General features: G+C 42.2%; 1 protein-coding gene across 1 annotated transcript in view; it reads left to right on the forward strand.

Moving 5' to 3' along the window:
- Window positions 1-6,367: 6,367 nt before the first annotated feature.
- The window catches only part of LOC138584980 (protein EFR3 homolog B), a 31,161-nt gene continuing 15,030 nt past the window's right edge, over window positions 6,368-22,498 (forward strand). Inside the window, exons 1-4 of the mRNA XM_069657189.1 lie at window positions 6,368-6,461; window positions 16,913-16,989; window positions 20,073-20,200; window positions 20,729-20,879. Coding sequence (XP_069513290.1) covers window positions 6,377-6,461; window positions 16,913-16,989; window positions 20,073-20,200; window positions 20,729-20,879 — 441 coding nt within the window. The 5' untranslated portion in view covers window positions 6,368-6,376. The remainder of the gene's footprint in view (window positions 6,462-16,912; window positions 16,990-20,072; window positions 20,201-20,728; window positions 20,880-22,498) is intronic.

Below are 22,498 nucleotides of genomic sequence, written 5' to 3' on the forward strand. Positions count from 1 at the left end.
TAAAATCATGTGTTTCCATGAAGGCATTACGGGCTACTTTGCAGTGAATGCATCTCTAACTTTCATGGTCTCTAAAACAATTGTAATGAAGTGGTTGTTTGGTACCTAATGGATCGGTTCACTGTTTCAGACCTGTGTCCCATCAATCATAATACAGCATCCCACGACCTTATCATACTTCTTGGCTGCTTCTGAAGAGTATTCAAACTGTGCGATGGAGCAATCATTCAAGCATTTGAAATAAGTGTTACACCTGCTTTTAGGAAACGGAAAGCTTTGGCAGGATGTTTTTATGTTTGAGCGATGAAGAGGTTTTCTGGTATTTTTTTTTACTAATGTTATTCTGCATACACACTCAATGTAATAAAATGTCACTTATTTTTCATACTTTCAGTTACCTGTGAGTCTCTAGTGGAAGTGTCTGAAAGAAGGATGCTGAGGAAACAGCTCTCACCCCCCTGCACGCCACACTGGAGTCCTACCAGAGCACCTTCAGCGGTAGACTGAGACCACAGGAAGTCTTTTTTCCCTGTGGCCATCAGAGTGTATAACTCCTCCCTGGTCAGCAACAGGAAAAATTGAGCTTTTCATTTCCATCATCATGTACAACTGTTTTATAAGAACTAGCTTCTGATATCGTGCAATAATATATGTAATAAACTATATGATGTTCACTATGTGCAATAATACTTTTCTATCAGGGGCCATATTTATATCCAGTCCAATCCACTTTATTTATAGAGCACATTTTAAAAAACATCAAAGTTTACCAAAGTGCTGCACAATGCGAAAATAAGCAGAAATTCCATAATTTGGGGGCGAGTGTTGAAAAAGCACATTCACCCCTGGTTTGCATTAAACCATACACTTTATATTTTCTTAATATTATTGTTTTTTGTATTTGTCTGATTTTGTCCTGTATTTTTGGAGATATCTGGCCCTATAATTTCCTTCGGGAAGTTCTATCTTGTCTGTTATGTCTTCATATGACTACTTACCTCCATATTATACTGCACTATATTAGTATCACTAGTTACTGTTATGTAGTACTATATTCTAGTATCTATATGTTCATATTATACTGTACATTCTATACCATACAACACCTTATTACATCTGATATGCTGTTCTTGCTGCTGTAATATGTTGTTGACTTTCAATATCATACATATACATACTGTAATATAACATACTGTATTTATCTTATCTTATCCTCCCTGTAAACATGTATAGTGACTGACAGCTGTAGATTATTGATTGAATTATTTTCTCCACATGCTCATGTTGCTTTGTTTGCTATATCAGGCTGTTTGATGTACATTTGTTGCGATAATTGTTCGTCATTGCTGCATAATGTTTTAGCTGAAACATAGTATTAGCTTAATGTTGTTCTGAAATGTGTTGCCACACTTTATATTTCATGCATGTTAATGTAGTTTTCACAAGTTATTCTAAACTAATCAGATAAACCGTTTAGACCTGTTTTAAATTACACTTGTGTCGGCTGTTTTAAATATCAATCAACACAATAGCAAGAGAAAGTGTCCCGCTGACAACAAGGTAAAAAAACTGATGCATACAGCACACAGTAACGCATCCTTATGAGCGACAGGTGTGTAAAAGACAGACAGACCTCAGTATTGACGATGACGAACACTTCCTGGGCTGTAAGCGTCGGCCAGCCTGCGCTTCCTCTGGTTGTAAGCTGGTTTAAGGTTGTGGGACATGCTTTGCTAATTGTGTCCAAGCAGAGCACAGGGCCCGTAAAGCTGATCTAATGGGTTCCCATCTGTCCAACCGTGACTATCGCTCAGACCTTTCTTGCTGATTAGTGAGCATCTAAAAATAGTGTCCAGGACTGAGGCAATTAGATCTACTATAACTGCCACCACATCAGCACAGCCCTCTGACACTTGGCAAGCGTGCAATAAAGCACCTTTGAATGCGTTTAATGAGATATCACTGTTGGAAGCTATAAGAGGTAATGAGTAAATAATTATCAATAATGCTGAAAGTCTTTATGTTCATTATGAGCAAATGAAGCTAATGCTGAGGCCTGAGAATGACTGTCTGCACTTTACATGCAAACTGTAATTTTATTAAGTGACTCTGTTGGGAGCGTTGGGAGTGTGAACTGTTGTCCACCTGAGGGAGGAGTTAGGATGAATTAGTCTGCTAAGGGCAAAATCCCAGAAGCTAATTAGTGTTAAGGCTAGCTGCTTTGGCTGTCCGCTAATCAGCTGACTCTTGTATGCACTCAAGCCAAAACCAGCTTCAGAACCGACCCTGTGGCCTACGTCCTCGTCAAACATATCACTCATGGCGGACACAGAGATCTATTTGTGTATGTCGAGTCTGATGTGTGTGGGATGGTGAAAGGCCCGCCAGCTTTTGTTGGCAGCCGCATGAAGCTTTTTAAAGTGAAGACATGTACAGGTCGATAAGGGTCAAGTGTAACAAAGAGTGTAAACAAAGCCTGTATTATGCTAAGATGCTTTTTTATTCACAATTTGGCATTTTCTTTGAAATGTTGCATCAAAAAGATTTGCAAATTACAAAGATGGAGGGAGTGTGAAACAATGGACCCCTGTGCACAAACACCCACAGCCCACTATTCCTACCAAACAGCCCCCATCCCCAAAAATGCAGCTCCCATGTGGCATGTTAATAGTTTGCAAAGCTCTGCAAATGATTTCCAATATATCTTGAAATAACAACCTCCCAAACCGCTTTGTTTAAGGTTAGCTTAGGCATCATTAGCTCAACATACCTAAGATGGTATTATCCCATTCAAAAAGGGTCCCACGCTAACAGCCATCTAATAGTGGCTGAACAGATAAAGAGATGGCAGCAGCACGAGGCAAAGGAGAACGACAGAACTACTGTCTCATAAAAGACTCAGGGATCTGGTGGCTTAGAGGGGTTAAGAGACCGTTGGAGTTAAAGGCCTTAGCATGCTAAGAGGTCCACCGAGAAGCACCACGTTTAGACTTCACAACAGGCGGGACAAAATGTGACGATGCATTCAGACCAATTATGATACATTGTTCTAAATAATTATATTATTTTAATTAATTTGGCTTTAGGCATGATGATGAGCTCAGAAAATTGCACACAGTTTTCCTCATCAATTCCCCATCGGCCTCTCCTGACTCACTGCTGCCACCAACTGTTGGAAAAAGGCTACACAAAACAGGAAGTCCCATCCATAGATAAAGTCAACAAAATACTGGTTCTATGATTTCATGTCACTTATAATTTACCTTCATTCTTTCATTGCTGATGGAATTTCATATGTGAGTAGCAATTCACATGTCTGGATGGCTAACTCTTTTGAAAGTCCAGCATAATTTAGGATATATAATGAACAGCTTTGTTATCCAAAGATAAGGGGAAAAATTAGTCAAGATCTCGAGAAAACAACAAGAATCACGGGAACACATGCATGTCCGCTAAGGGCTTCCGTACAAAACAACATTAACCCTGCTTAAGAATCAGCATTACTTCAAGTTCTTTAGAAATTGAAGGCTATGTCACAAAAATGATCAAATGTTTTCTGATTTCACACATCAATAATATTCACTGTAGTCCAGCTCTATTATAATGAGGAGAGCAATGGTATAAAAAATTTGAACACTATATTTATTGGTGTTACGTTTGCAGATCACATGAAATTATACAATGCAATTATATAGAAGACAGCAAACATTTTTCACCTTGCCTTCCCACCCATTACCCGGCCCCTATCAACAGACATAACAAACTGAATAATTCAAATTAGACAATGATAAAAAAAAAAAAAAAAAATACATACACATACATACACATGAAATACATAGATAAAATAATTCACTAAATAAATACATAAAGGGTGTTTCTTAGATCAGAGAACAAAATCAAATTACAACCTCACTCCCTTAGAGCTTGTTCCTTGTTACCAACATTAACATTATGCCTTAAAAAGTACAAAAAGGGTCTCCAAATATTGTCAAAAACATTTTGTTAAACGTCTAACAAAATATGTTGTGCCCATTTACATTCCTCCAATTAAGAGCAATTATACATTAAGCGTGTAATATACACATGTCCATGAATCTAATCTCTTTGTTTTAGAAAATGAGGGTTGGTATATACCTAAATCATAAGGTCGATGTCCCTCTTAACTCATTGCACTTGATACAGGTATCAGGATTATAATCATTAAACGTACGCAGTTTAACATGAGTTATGTATGTACGCATCAGCCATTTATACTGAATAAGTTTTTACTGTTGACTGTCTGTGTCTGAGCTTTCCTACATGCCTCACTCCAGTCTTCTAAAGATATTAAATCACCTGTGTCTTTCTTTCCATAATCTCAATTTGGATTCTGAGGATTCATCAGACCCAGACATAAACAAGTCATAGAAACATGAAATTAAACCGCAGTGGTTACATTAAATATTTGGTATTAAACATCTTTAAAAAATACAAACAGTACCATCATAAAGTTTAATATTTACCAATTTATCTGGTCAGATATCTGACCACGTGTACGGGTGATAAGCTGCTTATCTTTCCAATATGTATTCAGTAAACAACATGTAGGGGCAGATCCATTACAGGGCGTCTGGACTACATGTGTTCAAACATGATGAAGCAGTGACTGTGTCCAGTGGTGAGCTGTCACAGATTCACAGGCTGTAGCTACAGGAACAGTAACGACAACTAAATGTACGGTGTCCTGTCATTACTGAACTTTGGTCAAGTTTGCTGACGTTAACTTTACGTATGCCGCACATTTTAAGGATTTTAATGATGTTCAGTTCGTGGTGAGTAAAATGGGCGTTGACAGTAACTAACGTTGCTTGGATAGACACAGGCAGGGATTTCTCGTTAAACAAACAGTTAGCTAGCTAGCATTAGTATACTTAGCTCATAGCATAGGCGAATGCTAACTTTGGAAAATGTGATTTAGCTAACTTTATTATATTTAATAGCTGTAAATGTTCATCAAATTGTATCGACCACTTAAGCTGCCATGAGAGGACAAAGTTAGATAAAGCCTATGACAGCTTGCAATGCTAACATTAGCGTTAAGTGAATCTACTGGTAAAGATTCAGTTTTATTGTAAATATGTGGCTAATTATATGTAACATTGCACTACTTGTTTGTGCTGGTTCAGGTTAACGTCAACACCTGTTCTTTCTGGTATTTTAAAAGGTGAAAATATGTTTTAATATCATCAACGTTCATTAGCGCATCGGCTAATTTAGCACACTCACTTCCACAGGCCAAACACTATCCAGCGGTTTTCCTGATTTCCGAAGCGCCGGCGACGACTCATTTCCGGCCTGAGGTGACACCCATCTCCCCGTCTGGGTGAACCTGGAAGAGCAACGCCCCCTTGTGACTAGCATCCAACATGACAGGTGGGCAACACCAAACTACACCTGTAATATGCCTAAAGATATGGTTAATGCCTCTAAAGGTTTACTGAAGAGGAAGTAGACTGATGAGGAAATTAGAAATAGAATTATGATCTGCCTAAATCAAATACACAATAATTCACTGCCAATTGTGAACATGTTGTGTGAGAGAAGTTTTGCATCAGTGTTCCAGGTTTGTGAGTGTGCATGCCTGTGTGTGTGATGTGTCTACTCTAGCGGTGCGTTTTATGTAAATTTGCACAGAGATCACTCACCAGACGTTTTGCTCACGTTGGCATCTGCTGATCTGCTGCCACATTCCTTGAACCTCAAGCCCACTGACTGAATATCTGTCCCATGGTGCCCCTCTCTCCCTGCCTCTCTCCACCCTCTTCTCTCCCTTGCCCAGAGAGAGACTTTGGGTGGATAGTGAGGTCCATTGTGCCAGTGAGATGTTTATTAATGAGATAGGCACACACAGAGAGCAGAGCGGTTATTGAAGGACTAATCGCTAATCCTGGTCATCCTGGTTAATGCGGTCATCTGTGTATGTACTAACATATTTTATGGCTCAAGACAGGGACATGCAAGTTGGTGTTCATCAGGCACTCCTTGTGAGTTTTTTCTAGTGTGGGACTTTAAAGAGAAGTTTGAAGTGGCTTTTTTTAAGGCTTGACTGAGGAAAAGTGTACGTCTGTGTATGTGTCTAGTTTTTATTGCAACCAAACTGGGAAGTTGTTGCAAGTGAGTGAGTTTATTTTTGCACCTGGAGACGATCTCTCAAGGAATTGTGAAACTAGCAGATTATTTTTTTAAGAGTTGGCAGTCTTTTTTTCAAACGTTTTTTTAAATCATTCTTACCAAAAATCACCGGTTTGCTTTTTCTTGGCTGTGGTTAGGCGTTTTTCTGTGTTTCTGAAACGGAGCAGTGTGTATCTGTGGACTGTTGCGTGTTTGTTTGCCTGCCATGCCCTTGCCTGTGCCTGATGTCCCGGCCTCTCAGAGGCTGGCACTGGACTGTCGTACCCTTCTGGACCATCGCATTGGCAAGGGTAAGTGACCAAACACCAACTCCTCTGTTCTCTGTCTGGCTCCTTCTCTGTTTATAAATCGCATAAACAGAATTATTTCTCTTGAAAGTTGCCTTTTTCCGTATGGTTCAATGATGCCTGATGAAAATATTTAATGGAATGGAATTATTTCGTGTTTTCGACTTGCTTTTTGCTGGTTCCTGCCCCGTAAAACTGATTCATCTTATCGCACAGTTTGTAGAGGGTGCTTGAGCGCTTGAATAATCCACTTCCAAAAGGAAAATTGGCTGTGATTGGCACTTGGCACAGTTTGCTGCCGATCACTGTTGATTAAATGGACATTTCAGTACGTGCATTTTTTTATTACTTCCTTCCTTATTGCTGACTGATCAATAAAACATTAAATACGTAAACGCTCTTTGTTGGAGAAGAGAAATGTTTGTTCTACCGTCACAAAGAGAGGCATTTAGCTTCGCAGGGAGTATTGCTGATCATGCCAGCAATCAGGACTCTGGCATGGGAGAGTGAGGAGCACAAAGCTTGATTGTAGATTGTTCACAAACAGTCATTTTTCACAAGGCTGCTATTATTCAAGTCGAGTAAAAACAAAGGAAATGTATAGTAAGTGTAAAGATGAATTAATTGAGTAAATACACCTTCTGCAAGCTGCAGTGAAATTGAGCGTATGTTAGCATCATGCAGTGTAAGGACGCAGCCCAAAGAGCCATGTCTGAACATGATTTTATTAGTCGCCCATTTGAGAACAACACCATCTTTAATCCATTAAACCAGTCCTAATGAAGCCCGCTCTCTTCTCCTTGCGCAATCAATTTCAGCTGAGCACTTTGGGCAATTGCAAAAACAGGATTTATAGTGGTTTTTAGCTTCCTGTCAGAGCACGTGTGGGTTCTATCTTAGATGTTTCCAAAACCACTTAAGAAATACTGATTGTTGAAAATTAGTACATTAAGACATTGTTTTGAATTAATGAAAAATATGAACCAGAACACTTGATATGGCAATTACTTGAATTAAAGCACCTTATACTGATTTAAAGGGACACTGCAGCATCATCACCTCCAGCTTGCAGTTAGAGCCAATAAACTGAGCATCATATCTGTGTTTTTGTGTTTTACAGTTATGGCTGTGTGGTAATTTAGATGAAAGCAATAAATTGATTTAAAAACGTTGTTGATGTGCAGGAAAGAAATTCAGCCACCTGAGAGGGGTGAGCCAGCACCTGAATGTAATTATATTCATGCACCACAGTTCTGCAAAATAAAGCCTGGTAGGGAAGCAGCAAACCCTGGGAAAGGATCATTTCACACAGTTTTGCATTGCTCCAGCCTTTTGAAATGCAAATGCTGGTAAACATGGTAATAAAACCACAATTTTTCTGCAATTTATTTGCATAGAAAAAAGACAGATTAAAATATAAATGGCTGTTATATTTGAGGTATCCACTAGGCAGCCATTGTGGATGCTTGAGCAAAATTTCCAACTCTGAGAAAAAAAAAAAAGAAAGGGGGAAAACAGGGCCAGGAAGAAAATATGGAAGAAAGTTGCATAAGCATTGAGGGAAAAACTGACAGTAAGTAAAGCAGCAAGCACGGGAAGATTAATGACGGAGAGGAGGGAGAGAGTATAGGCTGGCAGGGGGTGGAGAGAGAGGGAGAAGAGGAGATTGCGTGGGTGGGAGGTCTTCTCCCTTTCTATCCCTCTGGTGCACATTTCTGTCTTATTCTCTCTCTCACTCCCCCCCCGTTTCTTTCCCTGCAACTGAGAGAAATGATTAGAAGTGAGGCGGGTGTGTTTGTATTTGCGGCTGCCTGCATGTGAAAAGCTGCACTGCCCCCTTGAGAAGGAGCGCTGTTGCAGAAGACGAACGGGAAAATCCAAGGTCATCACGGCACGCTTCTCTCTGACGTTGCCTCTCAGCCCCCTTTTGTGCGCGTGTGTACATGCCTCTGTGTGTGTGTGTGCGTGTATGTCTCCACGGCAGGGAGAGTGTGTGTAATTCATTGCATCAAGCCAGCCTCTGCACCAATCACGGTGCGCATTTTAGCTCCAAGCACACGTGCAGGCATTCATGCCAGAGTGAGTGGTGAGGCTGTGTGTGCGAGCGTGTGTTTGTGTCTGTTTCCAGTGCCTCTCGGCACAGCAGTGTGTCTGTATGAGCGACTGAAGCTGCATTAAGGAAACATAAGCGTCTGTTGTGAGGGACTCCAACACCAGGAGCGATGTACGGTAAGAATAACAGTCACTCTTTATTTGCGTGTTTGTTTTAGGCTGTGTAAGCATGCTCGTTATGTGAAGCATGCAGCGTTCAGCCAGTTTTCCTGCATTCTACAAACACATTTTTGCCCTAAGCGTTTGTGTCATAGACTCCTGCTGTCACTAGACTGTTAGATCTCCTAAAAGCACATTATGGGAACTTGGACTCTTACAAGGATACTGCTCTATTGAATTAGATTTGCTAACGAGGAGACATGGCTTTCAGGATGTTATTCTTTGGTAATTGATACTTTTTTGCTCTAATTTGACATCTATTCTTCTATCAGTGTGCTAACAGTCTCTGCAGTTACCAAATTCAGTTAAGTATTATCTGTGATAGACTCTGAGATGTTATGAAGCGTGTCGTGCAGATGCTAAATTCGCATTTTAAATTCATGCTTCCTTGTAAACAGGAAAAGGAGTATTTCCTCTTTTAAAGTGAAAATGTTTTCTGGTATATTTTCAGATGTTGACAAAATGCCGTTGGCGTTATCGTCTACTGGTGCTCTGGTGTCACTGGGTGTTGATATACGGCTCATTGATTAGCGCTAATTAAAAATGTAGCTATCTTTGCTTTGGGTTTAGACTATCGACGGAAAAAGTATTTTAAGGCTAATGAACTGACAACAGATGCTCCTCGCTGAAGGATCAGGCTCAGTTTGGCTTCACCGTGCAGCTCACTTTTCTTGAGCTTCAGTTTGGAATTGGTGCTCCGGGCTTGAGTCCGTCGTCGCTCAGATTCAATGCCTGTTTGAATGTGATTCGTAGTGTGTGTCGCAACGGCCTGGTGTCATGAGGATTTGTAGGCAGCTGGGTCTGCACATCAGTGTGTCACTGGCATTATAACAACCGCCCACACTGTGTGCTTTGAATTTGAGATATTACACGTGGCTTTATGGCTGAAAATATTCCGTATATATGTTTGTGTGTGAATAGCCTCAAGATATTTTCCAAATAGATATGGCTCCTCCATGAAGGAGACGTGTGGGATAGATTCACGTTGTGGGTATATATAAGCAACACATTTGAACAGCTGTCATTCTCCGCACGCCTGAGAGATGAATATTCACATTTCTTACTCTTTGTCACGCTTTCCCTAATGCTTTAAGCCTCTTCTCCACGATGCTCTCCTCCTCTCCTCGTCTCCTCAGCTCATTGAGCGGCAGCTTCTGTGCATGTTGGCCTGCTGTTGAATCAGCCGTCCTCATCATTCGCTGTTTGCTTACACTCTCCTCGCCTCTTGTCTTGTTCTCACCGTGTTTGTATACTCTTCTGTGTGCGCTTGCATTTAAATGTGTGAATCAACCGTTTAAAGATGTCTCATCCTTCCTTGTTTGCTGATGCAAAAATAGCAGGACTTGGTCTGTGTGTCTCCCCCCCCTCTTCCCTCTTATGTAATGACACCCCTGAAGGGCAGCATGCTTTGGAAACATCCTGACAAGTGTCATGTATTTGGTACAAGTAGATCAGCACGTGTGTTTGCTTTTGTGTGCTTGAGGATGTGCCTGTTGTGAAACCAGCACTTTGCATGACCCCAGGTGAAGGTGAGGTCCTAATGTGTATTGACGGTTGTGTCTGCAGACACAACCACACAAAAATACACACACCCGAACGCACAAAGATCCAAAGTGTGTTTGATATTCTCCTTGCGGGCCGTCAGGACTATATTTACTCTACTTGTCTTGTCAGCCACGTGACAGTGGGTACAACAGAGCAGCATTTGGACAGCAGGTGCAGATATGACACTGCAAGATGCGATGAGCTACTTGTCACACACATACACACACACTACCATGTGTGTGTGTTATTGCCATAAGTTTGACTACTTCATCCCTTTTTCGGGATTTTCTCGTCTCAGTTAACACAGAAGTTTTTGGTATGTTGTGTGCTCTCGTCCAGTGGTAATATAAAGCAGTACTCCAATTAACACTTGACTGTGTTTGTGTGTCTTTTTAAGTAGGCATGCTTGATATAATCGTTATCAGTATCTGGAGATTATGGCTTGAAATTGACGTATCGGCATCGGCAGATATGTAATTTTTCTGCCGATAGTTTCCGCTGATAAAAAATCAACGCTTTAATTTTGCCTAAATGCTCGCTGATTCCCTAAAAAAGCTTGACGTGAAACTACGACATTAACTCGGCACGAGTGTGCGCTATCAACAATATACAAATAAAGACTGAAAAGTCTCAGAAACTCGAGCCAATGAACAGAAGTTAAACAACTTTCACAACTCTTTAACCAGCTAACAGTTAGCTCACATTCTCGTCATGTTACCGGACTTAACAACATCAAACACGCCGATTATACACTCGCGGCCAAAGCCGACGCTAACAGAGTGTAACATAAACATCAGTGCAAAGTTAACTTACATATTCATGGACGCACACGATAAAAAGAGTCTGTCAGTGATGTGTCCGTAGTAGGTGCAGTAAACAAGTCCGGACATGTCTCCCTAACTGTTTCAGGGGGATGCTGCATTCAGGTGCACTCAGAAACGTGAGTGATCAGACACATGACCTCTTCCATCAAGTGTAAAGAAGGGTGCAAGATGTCTGCGGTATGCCAGTTTTTGGCCACTACAATAAGAGATCGAAATCGGCAAAAAGGAGGATATCGACATATTGGATATCGGCAAAAAATCCAATATCGTGAACCCCTATTTTTAAGTACTATCATGCACAATCATGTCTTTCAGAGCGGTGTCATTTGTCACTTAAGCATGCCGTTTTTTCTACCCCCTCCTCTCTCTCTCTTCCTCACTCCATAGTGGAAGCGTTAAGCTGTCATCCAGGGTGAAATGGACAGTCTAATCTGTTAATGTACCGGCCCATTGTTATGTGGATAAAAATAGCATTGTGATTGGCTGTGGTGTTTGGAGAGGTGTAGACCCCACACATGTGTACACATAAATCAGCATCCAATCAGTGAAACGAGAGATAACACAGGCTGGCAAGATTCCAAACTCCCCGCGCTTCAGAGAGATGTCCACCCTCGATTCAGTGTCTACCAACAACCTGTAATTCATTGTTCCTCTGTCTTAGTCTCCCCAGTGTGTGTGGGTTTATTTGTGCAGCCGTTAAGGAACTTGCTGTGCAGCCCCTAAATGTGTTGTCAGCTTGCCATGCAGAGTGGGTGGATGTCGTGAGACCCCCCTATGTGTGCTTTTTCACCGCTGTCATCGGAATTCTTCTTTTACACCCACCTGGCTGCTCTCTGTTAGCTTTCTCCACACTAACCCGTCATTACCAACAGCAGAGACACAAAACAGCTCTCTTACTGTTGAGGCAGCTGGAGCCATTCCCTACAGATACCTGGTTTTTGCAGCACATTTTGAAGTCCTAAGCTCGTAAGGAGAATATGTAAATCGCTGCATCCTCTGAGGTGATTTTTCGGCACGACTGAAGTCAAAAAAAACTTTTCCTTGTTAGCCCTCTCCTCCTCTCAATAATCTCCTCCCTCTTCTGCGGACGGAGAAGACAGGACAGATTTGTGCTGGACAGACAAGATGCAATAAGTAGCACTAATCTGTGACTCACTCTGTGCATCACAGTCCACCTCCCCCATCACACCTCCATCTTCTGTCTCTTTTTCTTCCGCTGCCTGTGTCCCTGTCACTCTTTGTCCTCCACCCTTTTTCCCTCTCTACACATGGGACCTGCTGCTGCTTTTTCATTAATTCATTGGCGACTCCTACACGCAGGCCCCGGGCCAACACCGAGACGGGGTGAGAGAAGGTAGTGGAGAGGAGGTTCGGTGGGTGCAGGAGGAACGGACAGAGGGATGTAGGGAGGGAGAGGAAGAGGGGTGCAGAGGCCTCATTAGTGTTTGAAGTGATGGAGGAGCGGCACTATGAATAGACACACAGCTCTCAGAGATAAGCCTGAGCTCCAGCAGAGCTCCTGCTGTGGACTTCAGCACAACTTTAAGAGAGCAGAGAGAGAGAGGCCGGGAAGCAGCCGGGCCTTTAAGTGGTTTAAACACTAAAGATGCCTTTCACTAAAAGGCTTTTCAAAGACATCCTGCATGTGCTGACTGCCCTCCTCCCAGGTGTAGCTCAATGATAACATACGAGAAGGCAAGTGAATACAGGAGGAGGAGAAGGTTGCACAGGACTCAGCTCCTCCTGTACAGATATTTATGTATGCTTGGGCAAAACCCCAAATGTTTCCTGTTGGTTCTCCGTTTGGAATATTACATATAAACTTTTATGGGGAGTTTTTTTCTGCCTACAACTTTTTGGCGTCCCCTAAAGATATTTTAGCCGTAGTAAAAACAAAATCACCAACTCCCCTCTCATCCACAGCCACTGTACTTCACACACAATGCTGGCCCTGCTTTAGCGTTTTAACTGGGCCTGAACACTTCACTCTGAAGCCAACAGGGGAAGAGAGGACCACCTGAGATTTCTCATGAAATAAAAGCTGTGATGCTATAAAAAACGTAGCGGCCAGGCTACTTCGCTGAGGTTCTGAGGCAGGAAGAAGTATGGCATCAGCTGCATTCACTCAAAATCCAGACAATGTGGCTCCTTACCTCACGGTTGTGCCAAGATGTGGATGTGTTTTTTGGTGTGTTTGTGGAGGATGGCGTTGTTAGAGTTGTATGTTTCTTGTGTGTCTTCTGTCTCATGATGATAACAAATTTGGAAAGGAACGTGGGAATTTTAGACTCAGCAGTCGGTTCATCCGTCTGTGTTTTCTTTGTTTTTTTTTAAGATTCTTTTTTTGGCTTTTGCCTTTTTTATAGGATAGCTGAAGAGAGGCAGGAATTGTTGAGAGGAGAGAGTGTAGGATGGCGACCAAATGATCGGCAGACTGGGAGACGAACCTGCGATCAGTGTGTTGTGGACTATAGCCTCTATATGTGGGGCGCCAACTAGCTAAACCAGCACCCGCATTTGTCTGTGTTTTGGTCCTTGTTTTTTTTAAGGTTACAGTTACGAGTTGTTTCACTGCCTTGGCTCATGTGTTTGATTAATCGCCTCACTCAAGGTGCCTTTGTGCTTGGAGAAGCCTCTCTTATAGTGACCAACTGTCGGGTCAGTGTGAACCAACAGTCTGTGTTTGTCGGATGGAGTTGTTCGAGTTTGACGCGTCCAGTCGGGTTTGGTGGAGTCGTGGAAAGTCGGACCAATGTGCGCCTTTTCCCAACAAACTGCAACATTCTGAGAGTGCGTTACCTTGACGACTAGACTATGCTCTCGTGCGGAACATCAGTACGCACGACCTTCTTCTGTAGAACTGCAAACACATGAAAAACAAAACAATCAGCAACTGATTAAATCCATGTTGAACTGATTTTTTACTTAGAGGAAGAAACTGCATTTTCCAGCGTCTGCAGCTTTTCTGCATGTGACAGTAAACTTAATATCTGTACGTTTGAGGATGTTGGTCTGACAAAACAAAACACCTTTTGCTCCAGGAAGTTGTGACCTGATTTATCACTTCTTTTTGTCCTTTTATAGACTTGAAGATGAATGGATTAATCAATAGAGTAGTTAACAGATCTAGGGGTAGTGGAAATTGTTAGTGGCAACCTTGTTATATATTGAATTTATCTTTGCAGTGTCAGGCTTTTCCTCACCCTGACATCCTTTGCCATTTGTTTCATATTATTATATATTGTACATCACTGGGAAATCAACTGTAACTTGTTCATGTGTCCTGCGAATTGCTGCTATTGTCAGGCTCATCATGTCCATTTGCTAGTCAGGCACGTGGCAGCTGAGAAAAAAGGGTTTTGTGATGAATTTTTTGGGACATTTGATACAATCTGACAGCTGGTTTGGGCCATCTAGCTCTCTGGAGGAGGCTTGGTGCCTCATAGTGTGAACACGAGGCTCGCTGCTGCCTGTATCGTGTTAGTGAAACACTTCTTATACATTTATGGTGCAATAAAAAGATTAAATGTGTGATCCTGGTTTCCAGGCTCAAGACAGAATCTACTGTATGTTTGCTACAGTAAACTGTGAGGTAGGGTCAGCTCAGCAAAAAAAGGCTTCAATCTGTGTAAGTAAAATAATGAATAATGAAACATTTCTCCTGTGGGTGAATGGAGGGAAGGAAACTGACATTAGGAGGGAGGAAGGAAAGAAGAAAAGCTGTTTCTTTGCAGATTATTTTGCCCGTGTGTCGGACTGTCCGGCCATCTCATTCTTCATTAAACTTGACTGCACTGGTTACAGCACAATGACCTACTTTCTTCAGGAGCTTTTGTGCCTCCTAATCTCGCACATCCGTGTTTTATGTGAGCAGGAAGACGATAATTGTCATGCAGAGCTCGATGAAGGGTTAAAAGGATTTATTTGGGGATTTTGGAGGTTATCCCTTTTTCCCCCCCGTTTCTCCCTCTTCTCCCAAGTTCCCCTTATGACTCACCACTGCTGAATTCTCTCAGCCAATCAGAATCCGGCTCTCTCTCCCTCTGTATGCTGCCTCGTCTCCTCAATGCAAAGTCAGAAAAAAATCACAGTTCAGTGTTTCTGTTCAAGGCTAGACTCATTCATTTTACAGACAGACAGTGTGTGCATGTGTGTGTGTTCATGTTATTATCTGAGGATCATTGTTGTGACTGTAATCGCCTTGTGACCACATTCGTCACATGTCTGGCTTTCTTCACAGTTACCGTCATATAGCCAAACTGCTGTATTGTCAATTGAGCTCTGTCTGTCTGTCCTGTAGCTCCCCATGAATCTCCTCCACTCTTCAGCCGCTCGTTTTTACCTGTCACAGCCAGCTAAACAAACAAGCGCCTAATAAAATTAACGATGTGTGTGTTTATTTTTAAGGGCCCGAACAGTAATACTGACGAGACTATTGTCAGCACCTGCTCGTCCATTAGTATTTTATTAGCCAATAAGCTGTCACTTTCACAGTTAGACACCTACGCATACTTTGCTTAGTCTTTATTCTCTATGACTTACTTCTCATCACTTCTTTTTCAAACCACAACCTCAGAAGCTGTGCTGTATATCACAGGCTCTTGACTGTTCTGTCACGAGGTTCATTGAGTGAGTAATCAGAGCCACTTCATATTTTAACCCTTTGTACGCCCTTATGTACAGTATGTACCGTCTCTAATCCTACCATGAGAACAACTTTTGCTAGTCCCTCCAGGATGTTGCCACTTTTTCCTTGATTGTTTTTTGCTGCAGCTTTTTTTTCATAAAAGTTGCATTGCAAGTTGCTGTGTTTTGAGGCTTTTTTTCCTATTTAACACGTTTCACATTCACTGTGATAGTCATCTATTGGCTAAGCGAGCTGTTGGTCTTTGGAAATTGATTTCTGTAACAAGACGCAAAATGAAATGTTTAAAATGGAAAGCTACTACAGTCATGAAATGCTCATTTCGCGCTGCACATGCGCATTCAATGCTATCCACATGTGCAAAGGAGAATCTACACCTTATTTATTACATTTACGCTGTTCTGCTCGTTAATTCGGCTGCTGCAGCAGTAAAACAACTGATAAGTGACGGAATGATCTCACCGAACAATGACTATTTAAGCTAAGTGGCTAAGTGGACTGCTACGTTTCAGCACAGAAACATTGATAGATGATCACAATAAGACATGGAGTATTGGATTTATTATTACGCACTCACTGTATAGAGTCTCCTTAATGAGCATTGTAGTTCGAGGCCGGATTAGGGAGCTCATGAAAGACAGACGGTCACACTGATCAGCTGTCTGCTTCACTGCAGAAACATCATTTGAATATCAAAGAAATAAGTTTGGTGACTTAAATGACTTCATGCACTCGGGGAAATAGGATACAGAAAAGTTGCAATTGGTCGAGAAAATTGGTTGAACATGCATGAATTTGCAGGAGCATAAAAACATTTATTTTACTACATATGTTTTGGTTTTTTAATTGCATTTTTTTCATATTTCAATGCTTATTTATGTTTATTTCTTTACCCACATCATTTTCTCTGTTTATTGTATGCACCAACAAACCAAGGCAAATTTCTTACTCAGGGACTCTGATTCAGATTTTCATTAAGACACGCATTATTATTACACAGATGGATAGTCCCACAGCAGAGAACGGATGAGAAAGAAGCCATGTTTACTTTTGACTTTGTTGTTATTACTTTTCTGTCTTCTGTCACACCTCTGAAGTCTAATTGACCGTCTCCTTCTCTCTCTTTGTTTTTGTCTCCCTCCTCCCTCCTCGTCTCTCTTCTTCTTCAGGGGTTTGCGGCTGTTGCGGGGCACTCAGGCCTCGGTACAAGAGACTAGTAGACAACATCTTCCCAGAAGACCCGGAGGTGAGAAACTCGACACTGTCTGCTTCCTGTCTGAACTTGATGACTATTCCCCTGTAGTCTGTATGATTGTGTTGATCCCGCTAATGCATTTGTTCAGTTTGGTCAGTTGTTTTTGTCGGTAACTGTGAGTAATAATCTGCTGTGGCTTTCCATATGTAGTCCATTGGTGGTAAATATAAACATAGCGTTATAATGAAATATAGTGAGGTACAGATGATAAGGAAGCGTTGCTACGCCTCCATATCATCTTCAAAGCTGTCGGTGTCAAACCAAAGACATCATCTTTGCTTCATTTTTCTCTGAGATCTGATAGAGATGAGTCATAAAGAGAATTAATTTGGGCTGAGAAGAAGGAGCTGCAACTTTGGTGCCTCTGTGCTGCAGCAGTAACCCACTTTACCTGTCAGATCTCTGGCCAAACCTGAAAAACAAGGGACATACTAGCACACACAGACCTCATTTCCCCGTGTAATGTGTGTGTGTATGTGCCCCTGCTTGTACGGCTCCCAAAAACAGCTTCTAAGTTTGGCTCCAAGCTGCTGTGACTAGCGGTATCCCAGGCGCTTGGGAGTAATGAATTCTCCTGATATCACTTACTGTAAATTGTGTCACACAGTGGGAGCGTGCGTGTAAACATGTACTGTTTGTCAGTGTTTCCCAGATAATTGGAGGTAAGGTGCAGTGTTTAAAAGTAAGCTGTATTCCCTCCCTGTGCGTGTCCATCACACACAAATTGCCCCCACAGTAGTGTACATTAAGGGTTGGATATAAAACTACAAAGAGCGTCTGTGACTTCCTTTATTTACACCTCAGAAGCCTGGACGTTGAGCCTATGGAGCTGGAAAACGATCCCCCTCTAATGAACAAAAAAACAAAAAATAAGCTTTTCTACTTGAGTGTTGTTTTATAGCTTGCTGCCAAAGTTTGTCTGAGGGATCGATAATGGGTTCCAGCCACAAGATGCTTTAGAGAAGCAGACAGAAAACCGAGCTGTCGCCCGGTGCTGACTGCTAAAACTACCCTCCGATGGGAGCAATAAGCTGCTTCCAAACTGCAGACATTTTGACTCGTTCTTGCAAGAAAAGCATCTAATACCATTAGCTGGGCCCCCATTTCATTAAGGTGTGCCAGGAAGCCATTCTGATGAGTGGGTTTGCACAACAGCAAAGCCGAGGACCTGGAAAGTCTTTAGATGAATGAGGCCGCCATTGTTAATGTTGTCAAATACACCAGTGTGCTGCTTTAACATGTCAAAATATCTGCTGTGAAAACGGCTAATCAAGGCTGTGGACATGGAGCTACTGACAGAACCTCATGCTACTTTAGCAAGGTGCTTGTAGTGCTGCTTTACTCTTTGAATAGTATCACTATAACTTATAAGATGTGAGGCTCGTTTGAGATGGTGCACAACTCGGACAGATTCCAGCTTCCTTGAAATTGTACAGGAATTCACTTCACCTCGTATTAGAGCCTTTTAAAATGCAATAGGCTAATCTGTCGTGCTTGTACCCATCCATCCATCCATCCTTCCATTATGTATACGGCTTATCCTGTACAGGGTCGCGGGGTCTGGAGCTTATCCCAGCCGTCATTGGGCGAGAGGCGGGGTTACACCCTGGACTGATTGCCAGTCAATCACAGGGCTGACACATAGAGACAGACAACCTTTCATGCTCACACCCACACCTACGTGCAGTGTAGAGTCACCGCTGAATGTAATGAGCATGTCTTTGGACTGTGGGAGGAAGCCGGCGTGCCCAGAGGGAACCCAAGCATGCATGGGGGGAACATGAAAACTCCACACAGAAAGGCCCGCTTCGTCGGAAGCACGGTCCGAGTTAGGAGCCTTCTAGAGCTGTGAGGCGAAAGCGCTAACCACTGCACCGCCGTGCATCTCCTGCTTGTACCCATTCTCCTTTAGTGATGTTATTCTGTATGACAGGGCAACCTATCAAAATGCTGCACAGGCAGAATTCAGCTGCGTACAAATGGGCTACCACATTGTCTCTCTTAAACTAAAGAATTGTGAAACACATAAGAAATGCACAGAGGAGAGCAAAGCAGACAGTCTGAACTAAAGCTTTCATAGTTGATCTGTGAGATATTTAAAACTTTAGAGCTCAGCATCTGCACTGATGTTATTTTAAGAATCCTCTCATGAGACCACTGAAAAGTTATCTGCCGCTTGACGACACTCAAATAATTAAAGAACTGTGCATGGGTTTAGCTCAGTTGGTTGAGCAGGCAACCCATATATAGAGGCCACAGTCCTCGATGCAGCAGCCAGAAGCTTGACTCCCGCCCCCGGCCCTTTGCTGCATGTCATGCCCCACTCTATTCTCCCCATACTTCCTGTCTCTCTTCAGCTGTCCTATTAATAAAGGCAAAATGGCCCCATAAAATTAGCCCATTTTGATCTTATTTTGATCATCCTCATAGTTGGAAAATAGACAAAAGAAAAAAGGACTGTTTTCTGTTGCTGGACCTCTTTGTAAATGATGAATGATACTCCGCCCAGTTATCACAGTTAGTATTTTTAGAGCCACTCTGCCCTGCATGCTGTGTACAGAGTTCCCGGAGTTCATTCTCCCTCTTGTCCTCGTGTGTCCGCCACACTACAGTCTCACTAAACCTTATCTTTTTACAGTTTCCAGTACTGACCCTACTCAGTTTGTTTTAGATGTCCTACGGCATGTGTTGGCTCTTTTCTGAACATACACTGAATCTCAAAGGACTTTAGGTATTTTTTTAGCCCTCTCCTCCCCCTGAGCAGACATGTTGAAGTGCAGTGAAGTAGGTCGAGGGGGAAAGTAGGAGTATGAAACTTAGTGATCTACTTAAACTCTTACGGTTGTGGTTTTGTGGCTGAAGGACGCACTACACTACACATACTATAGCATTGAAGCCATATAGCTCTGACATGTTTGTGGAATAGCTTTGGAGAAGGAAATTAATTTAACATTCCTGTATTTACTCTGTTGTCAGTAAAATGCCTATGAACCATATGAATGAGACCCTATCTTATTTTTCTTCCTTGTTTCCCCCCCCCTCTCTCTTTCTATCTGTGTCTGACCCCCTCCAAGGATGGGCTGGTGAAGGCCAACATGGAGAAGCTGACGTTCTACGCCCTGTCAGCTCCGGAGAAGCTCGACCGTATCGGAGCGTACCTGTCTGAGAGACTGTCGAGGGATGTGGCCCGACACAGATACGGGTGAGCATCACCTGTCAGCGACATTCAAAAAAAGTCTCTGGAGGAAACATTGAAGCTCCCTGACAGATTCTGTTTGCTCATTTTGAGTAATGTTTATTCTCTTGAACACAGTAGCTTCACTGCTTTTAAATGCAGCTAAATTTAAGCTAATACACCAAGTAGGATTGTGCTCTTGCTTTGTGCAAAGTATCTATCAGACAGGAGTGGGAGGCAGGTTGTTTAGGTTGTCGAGGTGATGTTTCTGTACGCTCTGTACTAACTTATATACCACAGAAGTTGTTGTCTTTGATGACTCATGCCTGGGACGCACTGTGAGGATTCTCGCCAATGCAAGCAGCCTGTACAGATTACATTTACGCTTGGCAGAGTCTTGCTGAAATCTGTTCAATAACTCGAATCTCCAGAGTTTGTCTGGCAGAGATTATAACATTTGATTTCTATTGCTGTGTGCGGTTAGACGTTCAGAATATATGCTTTAATTAGCGGTGCTATCCAGATGTCTTCGTGTCTCTCTCCCCTCCTCTTCAGGTATGTGTGCATAGCCATGGAAGCCCTGGACCAGCTGCTGATGGCCTGCCACTGTCAGAGCATCAACCTGTTTGTGGAGAGTTTCCTCAAGATGGTGCGCAAGCTGCTGGAGTCAGACAAACCCAGCCTGCAGATCCTTGGGACCAACTCTGTGAGTTTGAAGGATTATTTTACTAGTTTTATGGTTTTGCAGTTATGAAATCGACAGAATAACAACAATATGATAACTGAAAAATTGCAATTAAATATGTAGTTGTACGGTTTCATTTAAAGTAGTTTTCAGCAGAGGTGTAAAGAGTACTGAAAGATTCTACTCAACTAGTAGTACTGTTACTCTGACTGAAATTGTAATCAAGTCTAAGTACTTGTGAAAAAAATGAAGTAAAAGTTAAAAGTAACTTAGTTAAAAAGTACTCAAAGTAAAAGTTACTTTCCCACCCCCCTGATTTTTATAATAAACACATTTTGTCAATGTGACCTTACACATCCTGTGCAAATGAAATAACATGAAACATTGTTATTTTCAAACCTGGGCCCTGTGTTTACATCTTTTGGTGTCAAAATGACAAGAGATGGACCTTTTGTCAAAGAGTAAGATCCTTTGTTTAACCAGAAACGGCAGTTATACAGCTCACTTCATAGCCACCAGACTCCATTGACAAAAACAGTAAATTTACCTCGCAGGACACGGGAGTTGCTGACGGTCTACCTACCGCTGCGTAATCGGTTAGTTTGTTTGTGTTATTGTGTGGTGTTTTATAGGGTTAGTTCGGTTCAGAACTAACGTGTGTTACGGCGTGTAACGAGGCAGTGGTAGACCAGCACGCCTTGTGTTCTGCCAGGTAGAATGACTGTTTTTGTTAATGGAGTCTGGTGGCTTTGAAGAGAGCGATCTAACGGCTGGTTCTGGTTAAGCAAAAGACTTCCTTCAGTCTGTGTCAAAGGTGGTGTTTCCTCCTAACTCTCTCATGTCCCATTCATGGTTCTCTCACGTTATGCATCAGGTTAGTAGTTGCAGCTTTCCATCGTCGCTTTGGACTCATCAACCGGCACCGCTGTTTTGTCCCGATGCATGACACTTTGATGTAATTGGCCTGTTTTTGATGCGATGCCTTTGATTGGTGTCTGGTCCAAGTCAGTTTTTCTTTCTGGCTCTTAATATCTGTAGATTGATATTTTACTCAGTAACAGATAGATGTACAAACGTAGCGAATAACTTAAAACATACTAAAAGTAACATAACATAAGTAAAAGTAAAATTACCGACCTGATGTATGGCTTCAGTTTGCATCAGTAGCCATTCTCAGACAGTTTTGTGCTGTAAACATAATTTAATAAGCAAAAAACATAACTCAGCCGTATATATTTGGTCACAAGAAGCAGCTTGTTTTTCTGATAAATTCAGCTAAGTACCCACATCCCCAAACTGTTGCTCACTAATGTGTTTCTAATGTGCCTCGGTTTCTAAGCTTTTCTGCCGCATCACATTCTGTCCATTTGAGTGGATTTAGAGGTATTATCTAATCAAAAGTTGACACGGCGCATTTACTCCCCTGATGTGATGGCACGAAGTAAAAAGATGCTAACCTTGAGAGGAACACTGCGTTTAGCATTTGAGGAAATCAGAGCTCAGCCGGAGAGTGTTGGACAGAGACGGAGTGGGAGTGATGAGTATCGTCTGATGAGGGGGAGCGGCTTTCAGCGCCGGGTCAGCAGAGGACGTATAAAGGAAATCAGATTAGCTGCACACACCACACTCTCTGCAAAGCT

Source organism: Semicossyphus pulcher, unplaced genomic scaffold, assembly GCF_022749685.1.
Source record: "Semicossyphus pulcher isolate SPU_LCO1_2020_fin unplaced genomic scaffold, fSemPul1.0.p SCAF_11, whole genome shotgun sequence".
Lineage (NCBI taxonomy): Eukaryota > Metazoa > Chordata > Actinopteri > Labriformes > Labridae > Semicossyphus > Semicossyphus pulcher.